The sequence below is a fragment of the Camelus bactrianus genome, chromosome 33, assembly GCF_048773025.1.
Source record: "Camelus bactrianus isolate YW-2024 breed Bactrian camel chromosome 33, ASM4877302v1, whole genome shotgun sequence".
In the NCBI taxonomy this organism is placed as follows: domain Eukaryota; kingdom Metazoa; phylum Chordata; class Mammalia; order Artiodactyla; family Camelidae; genus Camelus; species Camelus bactrianus.
The window spans coordinates 7014858-7024558 of record NC_133571.1 but is presented as its reverse complement, the minus strand read 5'-3'; the positions used below and the strand labels follow the sequence as shown (position 1 = coordinate 7024558).

Sequence of the window (9701 nt, the reverse complement as noted above, 5' to 3'; positions counted from 1 at the left end):
GCTTATATGTGGAATCTAAGAAAAAAAAAACCCAAAGCATAAATACAAAACAGAAACAGACTCACAGACATAGAATACAAACTTGTGGTTGCCAAGGGGGTGGAGGGTGGGAAGGGATAGACGGGATTTCAAAATTGTAGAATAGATAAACAAGATTATACTGTATAGCACAGGGAAATATACACAAGATCTTACGGTAGTTCACAGAGAAAAAAATGTGACAATGAGTATATATATGTTCATGTATAACTGAAAAATTATGCTCTACACTGGAATTTGACACAATATTGTAAAATGATTATAAACCAATAAAAACTGTTAAAAAAAGAAGTAGGTTATTTGTAATGATTTGTTATTAATGATTTGTAAGCATTCTTTATACATTCTGGCTACAAGTCCCTTACTGGATACATGATTTGCAGATATATTTTCCCTCCTATCGGCTGTCATTTCAGTTTTTTGAAGTGTGTTTTGCAACATAAAATTTTTCAACTTATTTGAATATCTAATTATTTATTTGTTTTTGTTGCTGTTCTTTTGGTGCAGGATTAAGAAGTCCTTGCCTAACTCAAGGTCGTGAATATTTACTCCTATGTTTTCTATTTTAAGCTCTCACAAATATGTCTAGAATCAATTTTTAGTTAATTTTTGTGTATGGTGTGAGGAAGGAGTCCAACTTCTTTCTCTTGCATGTAGGGTTTCTCGTTGTTCCAGTGAGATTTGAGGAAGACTATTCTTTCCTCTATTGCATTGTCTTGGCACCCTTGTGGAAGATCAAGTAATCTGCTCCATTCTACTAAAATTAGAAATATCTTGTATACATTAATACTTTATTTCTTTCAAGGGAATCTTATAGATTACCTGGGTCATCCCTCAAGGAAGCCTGACTATGGGCTAGATCCCCTTGCCATGTGCTCCTGCAGCATCCTATACTATACTTCTATTTGAATGCTCATTTAATTATCATTTCTTATTTATTGTTTGCCTTCTTGACTTGACTTAAAACTCCAAGGGAAGGGATTATGTCTACCTTTTTTGCCTTATCTAGTGCTTAACACAGAGTTTAATAAATATTTACTATATTGTTGAATTAAAGGTGAGTGAGACACAAAAATGTGGAAATGTGAATTGACTTGTTCAGGATTACACACTAAATTCAAATCAGAATCAGGACCATAATCTAGTCAAGAGAGTTCTACTCCACTCTGTCACATCATTGGTCCTATTCCTGTGCATTGTAGGTATCAATACATGAGAAGTTTTGGAAGAAAGTTCTTATTGGAATGCCAGTTTAAAAATATGATGTCTTATTTGGGAATGAAGCATTCAAATTTTCTTAAAAAAAGAAAAAAACTTAGAACTTCTGGATTCTTGTCTGACATGTAAGGAGATTGGAAGTCATGGCTCCATTCTGACAAGTAAAAACTTAAACAAGCTGAAAAGTCAATGACTGTTTTTAGATTTGTTAAAACAGTAAGGTCACAAGGCAAGCATCACCTCCCAAACTAGAGAGACAGACAGGAGAATACAGAGAATCACAATTTACTGCAGGTGAAATCCACAACAGAAACCATGGGAACCAGTACCAGGGCAGGAAAACCTGAACTGTAATTGAAGAATTGCTGGAGCGCTCAGAGTGGAAGAGTCTGAGAGTTAAAAACTCCAGAGGGACCCAACTATAAGGGGTCCCCACACTTTTGTGAGTTTTATAACCAGAAGCTAGATGAGGCTCTCACAGTGAACATAGGAAAAAAACTTCCTGGTGCTTCTAGCTGGGGAAAGGGAAAAGAAATCATTTTGAAATATGCTCCAATAATCTGTTCATACAAGGCTTGAGCTCAAGAGAAACTATTTTACCAGATTAAATCCTTTGAGTTTAATCAGAGCCTTACTCACTGGGAGATGGGAAATATACAGCTCCTATAGCCTTTCACATGGGAGACAGGAAACACCCAACTGCAGCCCTCTCTAGCCTTTCACACCTAAGAAGGGAAATATCCAACTCTAGTCCACTCTAGCCATTCGGTCCCACCTAAGGCAGGGGAATGGGGAAGCACTTTGAAGAAAAGAGAAGTTCACAGTCCAGAGGCAAAGGATCACAAAAGGACTGAGACCTACACATAGGATTGTTGTGTGATTTCCCTAACTCCCCCTCACCACCACAATACTAAAGGCTCATTTACCAAAATCCCTTTTTATCCAGTACATTTTGTCTGGCTACCAAGAAATGGTAATGCACAGTAAAAGGCAAAAAAAAAAAAAAAAAAAAAAAAAAAAAAAGAGAGAGAGAGCTTGAAGAGACAGAGTAAGCATCAGAATCAGACACAGATTTGACAAGAATGTTGGAATTAACAGATCAGGAATTCAAAACATCTATGATTAATATGCTAAAGGCATTAATGAATAAAGTAGACAGCATGCAAGAACAGATAGGAAATGTAAGCAGAAAGATGGAAATCCTAAGGAAAAAAAATCAAACAGAAATGCTAGAAATCAAGAACAATCTAACAGAAATAAAGAATGCCCTTAGTGGGCTGAGGAAAGAAACTCTGACATTGAGATTATGTAAAAGGAAACCTCCAAAACAGAAAAGAAGAGAGGAAAATAACAGAGAAAATTGGAACCAGAATATCCAAGAACTGTGGGACAGCTCCAAAAGTGAAACATATGCATAATGGGAATATCTGAAGGAGAAGAAAGCGAAAAAGAAAACAAAGAAATATTTGAAGAAACAATGACTGAGAATTTCCCTAAATTAATGTCAGACACTAAACCACAGATTAGAGAACAGCAAGAAGGATAAATGTTTGGATATATCTAGGCATATCATATTCAAACTATGGAAAAATCCATAGTTAAAGGAAAAAAAATCTTGAAAAAAGTGATAGAAAAAACAGCTTATCAGTGGAGAAGCAAAGACAAGAATTACACCCAGCTTCTCAGAAACCATGCAAGCAAGAAGAGGGTGGAGTAAAGTTTTCAAATTGTTGAGAGAAAAAACATCAACCTAGAATTTTGTACACTGCAAAATTATCAGTTTCAGAATACTTTCTTAAACAAAAACTGAAGGAATTTATTGCCAGCAGACCCCCTACAAGAAATGTTTTTTTTTTTTTTAATTGAAGTATAGTTTATTTATAAGAAATGCTAAAAGAAGTTCTTTGGAGAGCAGAAAAATGATGCTGGTCAGAAACTGATCTACATAAAGAAAAGAGCATTGGAGAAAGAATAAGTGAAGCAAAATAAAAACTTATTTTTCTTACTCTTAATTAAACTAATCGATAATAATTTGTTCAAAATAGTAATAGCAACAATATATTCAATAAGTTTATACACATGTGTATGTATATGTATGCATATTTATCTATACTCATGTAAAGTGCAATAAATATCAATAATTATACAAGGGATGGAAGAGAGAAATTAGGATTATTTTAATAAGATACTCACACTGCCCATGAAATGGTTCATTGTTATTCAAAAGTGAACTTGGAATAGTTGTAAATGAATATCGAAACTCTAAGGCAACCACTAAAAAAAGTAAAAACAGAAGTATCACTGACATGCTAAGAAAGGAGAGAAAATGGACTCATATAATATGTTCAGTTAAAAAGGCAGAAAAAGAGTGGAAGACAAAAACAGAAACAAGAAACAAGGGCAATGGGCAGAAAACACTAATTAATATAACAAATGAAACTATATCAAAAATAATTTTAAATCTCAGTGGTCTAAATATACCAATTAAAAGACACATTGCCAGAGTGGATCAGAAAACTCAGCTATATGTTGTCTAAAAGAAATCTACTTTAAATTTAAGGATATACGGAATAAAAGCAAATGGATTGAGAAAGATATATCATGATAATACTAATCAAAAGAAATCTGGAGATGGTATATTAATTTCAGACAGAGCAGACTTCAGAGTAAGGAAAGTTATCAGTGATGAAGGGGTCATTTCTACAAGAATACTAAACAGTCCTGAATGTTTATGCATCTAATTCCAGAGCATCAGGAATGTGAGGCAAAAACTGATAAAACCACAAGGAGAGCAGATGAATCCGCTATTAAAGTCAGAGACTTCAATGCTCATCTGTCAGAAATGTACAGATCCAGCTGGCAGAAAATCAGTAAGGACATAATTTAATACAAGAGCACCATCAATCAATTGGATATACGTGACATAATCAATTACTTCATCCAACAAATTAGAATATACATTCTTCGCAAGTATATATGGAACAGTCACCAAGATAGAGCATATTATGTGCCAAAAAAATACTATAACATATATAAAAGATTATAAATCATACATTGTCTGCTCCCAGATCAAAGTAAAATTAAACTGGAAACCAATAACAGAGATATATGGAAAATCTCTGAATACTTGGAGATTATGCAACACACTTTTAAATAACACCTAAAGACTACATCTCAAGAGAAATTAAAAAATACTTTGAAATAAGTGAAAATGGAAATAAAAATTCTTAAATTTTGTGGGATATAGTGAAAGCAGTGCTTAGAAGGAAATTTATATTACTAAGTGCATATATCATAAAAGAAGGTAGATCTAAAATCAATTCCCTGAGCTGCCACTTTCAGAAACTAGAAAAAGAATAGCAAATTTAATTCAGAGTAAGCAGAAGAAAAGATGCAATAAAAATTAGAGCTTAGATTAATGAAACTGAAAACAAGAAATCAATAGAAAAAAATCAACAATTTTAAACTAAAGGTGATTCTTTAAAATGATCAATAAAATCAGTAAGCCTCTAGCCAGAGAGAAGATGAAAATTGTTAGCATCAGAAATTAAAGAAGAGACATTACTATAGATCCCATGACATTAAAAGGATAATACAAATATTATGAACAATTGTTTGCCTACAAATTTGATAACTAGATGAAATAGACCAATTCCTTGAAAGACACCATCTGCCAAGGTCACAGAAGAAGAAACAGACTATCCCAGTATACCTGTGCTGTAGACTGAATGTTTATGTATCTTCCCCACAATTCATATGTTGAAATCTTAATCCTCAATGTAATGGTAGGAGGTGGGCCATTGGGAGGAGACTAAGTCCTGAAGAAAGAGCCCTCATGAATGGGATTAGTGCCCTTATAAAGAGACCCCAGAGAACCTCCTTGCCCCTTCTGCCATGTGATGCTACAGCGGGAAGATGACTGTCTATGAACCAGGAATTTGGTCTTGCTGGATGCTGAATCTACTAGCTCCTTAATCTTGGACTTCTCAGACTTCAAAGCTGTGAGAAATAAAATTCTGTTGTTTATAAGCCACCCAGTCTATGGCATTTTTTTTTATAGCAGCCTGAATGGACTAGGACAGGCTATACATGTTAAAGAAATTGAATCAATATGTAATAACCTTCCAAAACAGAAAGCACCATGCCCAGATGGGTTCACTAGTGAATTCCACCAAATGTTCAGGGAAAAAATGATGCCAATTCTCTAAATTCTCTTCCAGAAGACAGGAGACAATACTTCCTAACTTGTTCTTTGTGGCTATCATTATCCTATTACCAAAAATCATGCAAAAACATTATAAGAAAAATACACATCAACATATCTCATAAACATACATAAAAATTCTCAATAAAATATTAGCAAATCAAATCCAACAATATATAAAAAGGATTGTACACCACGACCAAGTAATATTTATTCAAAGTGTGCAAGGCTGATCCAACATTCAAAGATCAATTAATGTAATTCATAATAGAAAGAGTAAAGAAGAAAAATCATGTAATTATATTAATAGATGCAGAAAGAGTATTTGACAGAATCCAACACCCATTCATGAAAAAATCTTCAGAAAACTAAAAGTAGAAAAGAACTTCTTTAACTTGATAAAGAATATCTACCAAAAAACCTACAACTAACAAAATATTTAGTGGTAAGAAGTAGAAGCTTTCTTGCTAAGATCACGGACAAGGCAAGGATGGCCCTTCTCACCACTCATTTTCAACATTGTATTGGAAGTCCTAGCTAATGCAACAAGCAAACAAGCAAACAAAAAAGGAATACTGATTGGGTAGAAAGAAATAAAACTGTCCTTGTTCATAGATGACATGATTGTCTACATAGACAATCCAAAAGAATCATCATCATCAGCAGCAGCAACAGCAAAACTCCTGGAATTAATAAAGCAGGTAATTATTGCAAGGTGGCAGGATACAAGATTAATCTACAAAAGTTAATCACGTTCTTATATACCAGCAATGAACAAGTGGAATTTTAAGTTCATAATTTGTGAATTTCATTTGAATCTATTAATTCATAACGTTAATTTTCATTAGCACCCCAAAGAATGAAACACTTAGCTATAAATCTGACAAAATATGTATAAAATCTATATGAGGAAAACTACAAAATGCTTATGAAAGAAATCAAAGAGCTAGGTAACTGGAGATATGTTTTATGTTTATGGCTAGAAAGACTCAATATTGGTAAGATGTCTGTTCTCTGAACTTGACCTACAGATTCAGTGTAATCCTAAGCAAAATCCCAGGGAGTTATCTTGTGGATATCAACAAACTGTTCTAAAGTTTGTATGGACAGGAGGAAGACCCAAAATGGCAAACACAATATTAAGGAGAAGAGCAAAGCAGGAAGACTGACACTACCCAACTTCAAGATTTACTATAAAGCCAATCAATATAGTGTAGTAGTGGTGAAAAAACATAGACAAATAGTTCAATGAAACAGACAGAGAGCCCAGAAATGGACCCACATAGACATAGTCAATTGCTCTTTGACAAAGGAGCAAAGGCAATACCATGGTGCAAATGTACTATTTTTAACAGATGTGCTGGAAAATTTGGTTAAACACAGGCAAAAAGAACAAGTGCATCTAGACACAAACCTCACACTCTTCAAAAAAATAACTCAAAATGTATCATAGACCGAAATATAAAATGCAAAGATATAAAACTCCTAGAAGACAACATAGTAGAAAATCTAGGTGACCTTAGACACGGTGATAACTTTTTAGATACAACACCAAAGACATCATCCATGAAAGAAATAATCAATAAGCTGGATTTCATTAAAATAAACATTTCTGCTCTTCAAAAGACTACTGTATGATCTTATCTATATTATATTCTAGTAAATGCAAAAGTATGAAGACTAAAAGGATCAGTGGTTGTCAGGGGTTAGTGAAGGGGTTGGGTCAGGATGAATAAGTGAAGCACAGAAGATTGTTTAACAGTGAAACTAGCTCTTCCTCAGCGCTACCTACGGAGGTGGCAGCCATCTCCTAGTCGGCATCATGGCCGCCCTCAGACCCCTCGTGAAGCCCGAGACCGTCAAAAAGAGGACCAAGAAGTTCATCCGGCACCAGTCTGACCGATGTGTCAAAATTAAGCGGAACTGGCGGAAACCCAGAGGCATTGACAACAGGGTGCGCAGGAGGTTCAAGGGCCAGATCCTGATGCCCCGCATCGGCTACGGGAGCAACAAGAAAACAAAGCACATGCTGCCCAGCGGCTTCCGCAAGTTCCTTGTCCACAGCGTCAAGGAGCTCGAGGTGCTGCTGACGTACAACAAATCTTACAGTGCTGAGATTGCTCACAACGTCTCCTCCAAGAACTGCAAAGCCTTTGTGGAGAGAGCAGCCCAGCTGGCCATCAGAGTCACCTGTCCCAATGCCAGGCTGCACAGCGAAGAAAATGAATAGACAGTTCATGCACGTTGTATTTGTGTTAATGAAACCATGAAACTCAACCCCCCAGTCCCCCCCCCAAAAAAACCAACCAAAAACCAAAAAACAGTGAAACTACTCTGTGTGATACTGTAGTGGTGGGAAAGTGTCATCATATGCTTGTCAAAACATACAGCATGTACAACACCAAGAGTGACCCTAATGTAAACTATGGACTTTGGGTGATAATGGATGTGTCAGTGTAGGTTTATTGTTGGTAACAAATGTATCACTCTGGTGTGTGATATTGATAATGGAAGAAGCTCTGTGTATGTGGGGGCAGGAGATATATGGGAAATCTCTATGTTCTGCTTAATTTTGCTGTCACCATAAAACTTCTCCAAAAATAAATTTTATTTAAAAAAAAGCAAGTCTAACATCCAATTAAAAAGAAGGTTAAAGGGACTTTTTTGCTTAGTCTTTAGCAGGAAAGATAAGGTAGATTTGTCAATACACATAAAGTGTAAATTCTCCAAGAATTGTTGCTGCTTAAAAATGTTATTGAGAAAAAAAAATTACTCATAATTGACTTTACCCATTAATACAAGACTGCTGACAAAATGCTAAGGGTTAGTTGCATGATTAGTTTATGTTTTCCTTGTTCAGCAAAAGGTAAGAGAAAAAATGTCTCCGACTGAGTTGCAACATGCAAGCAATTTACCACCTCATCACCCTTAAACAAAAGGTTCAAATCAAAGTGTACTCCATCTTGACATGTATCGTATGCCTGAAAATGGATGTGAGAATAATAATGCATGTGAATGGCAACCAATACAGATTTCAATGAAATTTTTCATTCTGCACAGTTGAGTGTTGGATAATTTGGGTGCTTGGCAGAGAGGGACCATGTAATCAAATTTCCTCATTTTGAGAGTTCACCAGGGTCAAAAACAGTGAGGTGATTTAGCCAGAAACACAACAAGGTCTAGTAGTCAGTTAGTTTGATTCCCAGTCCTAATTACATTTTTTCCCTTTTTTTTTCTTTTAAAAAAAACCCCATAGATTCTAGACAAAGTATTGGCCTAGTACCTAACTAGTGGTAGGTGCTCATAAGTACTTTCTGGGGAAATATTGGATGAGTTGGAAGAGTCTGAATTCATCACTATATCTCTAGAACTGTCTAGGCAAGAAATGCGTTATCAGGTGAAAACTTAGAAAATGATCGGAGGTGCTCACCATCACTTGGTGGAAATAGTTCTTAAGGTAACTTATTTCCTTTCCTCTTTAAGTGAACAAACACGAAGATCAGCCTATCACCCCCGCTCTGTTCTGGCTTTCATTGTCTCACTTGGACTCTTACAATGTTATCCTAAATCATTTCTCATTTTCTAGTCTCACTCCACTTTATTCCATCCTGAGTGTGCCTTGAGTTGTTTTTAGAAAACACAAAGCTTGTCACATCATCTTCTACGCCTAAATCCTACTGGCCACAGGCCAAATTCCAAGTTCTTTAGCATAAGTTACAAGGTCCTTCTCAGTTGAACCATGAGTTATTCTTTTTGACCTTTTCTTTCACCACTCTCCTCTCCTCTCTTTCTTCCCCACTCCTCTCTGTGCTTCCAAATGCTCTGTAATTTCCAGTGGACCTGTTGCTCCGGCCCCAAATCTTGGAACATTCTTGGCCCCTTGATTTCTCTTATATTCTATATCCAATCCTTTGTCAAACCCTCATAGCACTACCTTCAAAATATATGCAAAATCTAACCACGTCTAGCTCATATACCCTGGTCCAATTCATCATTATCTCTTGTACAGTTTATTGGAATACTTTGTAACTGGTATCCCTGTTGTCTGTATGTCATAGAATAAGATGATGATTCTCTTAAAACCTAAGTCAGGTCCCATCACTGCTCTGCTCAAAGCCTTCCAATGGTGTCCAACTCACTTAGAATAAAATCCAGAGTCCTTACAATGGCCCTAGACCTCCTACTGCTCTCAGCCACATCTCCAGTGTCAGGAACTTTGCACATGCTACTTCCTCTGCCT

The 9701-nt window shown here is 35.8% G+C and overlaps 1 protein-coding gene across 1 annotated transcript; it reads left to right on the top strand.

The window, feature by feature from the left end:
• Positions 1-7242: 7242 nt before the first annotated feature.
• LOC105080334 (large ribosomal subunit protein eL32-like) lies at positions 7243-7691 on the top strand. Its single transcript, XM_074356855.1, has one exon. The coding sequence runs from the start codon at positions 7284-7286 to the stop codon at positions 7689-7691; it is 408 nt and encodes a 135-aa protein (XP_074212956.1). The 5' UTR covers positions 7243-7283.
• Positions 7692-9701: the final 2010 nt, after the last annotated feature.

Coding starts and splice junctions, on each gene's coding strand:
- LOC105080334 (XM_074356855.1), top strand. CDS start 7,284: ATGGCCGCCCTCAGACCCCTCGTGAAGCCCGAGACCGTCAAAAAGAGG.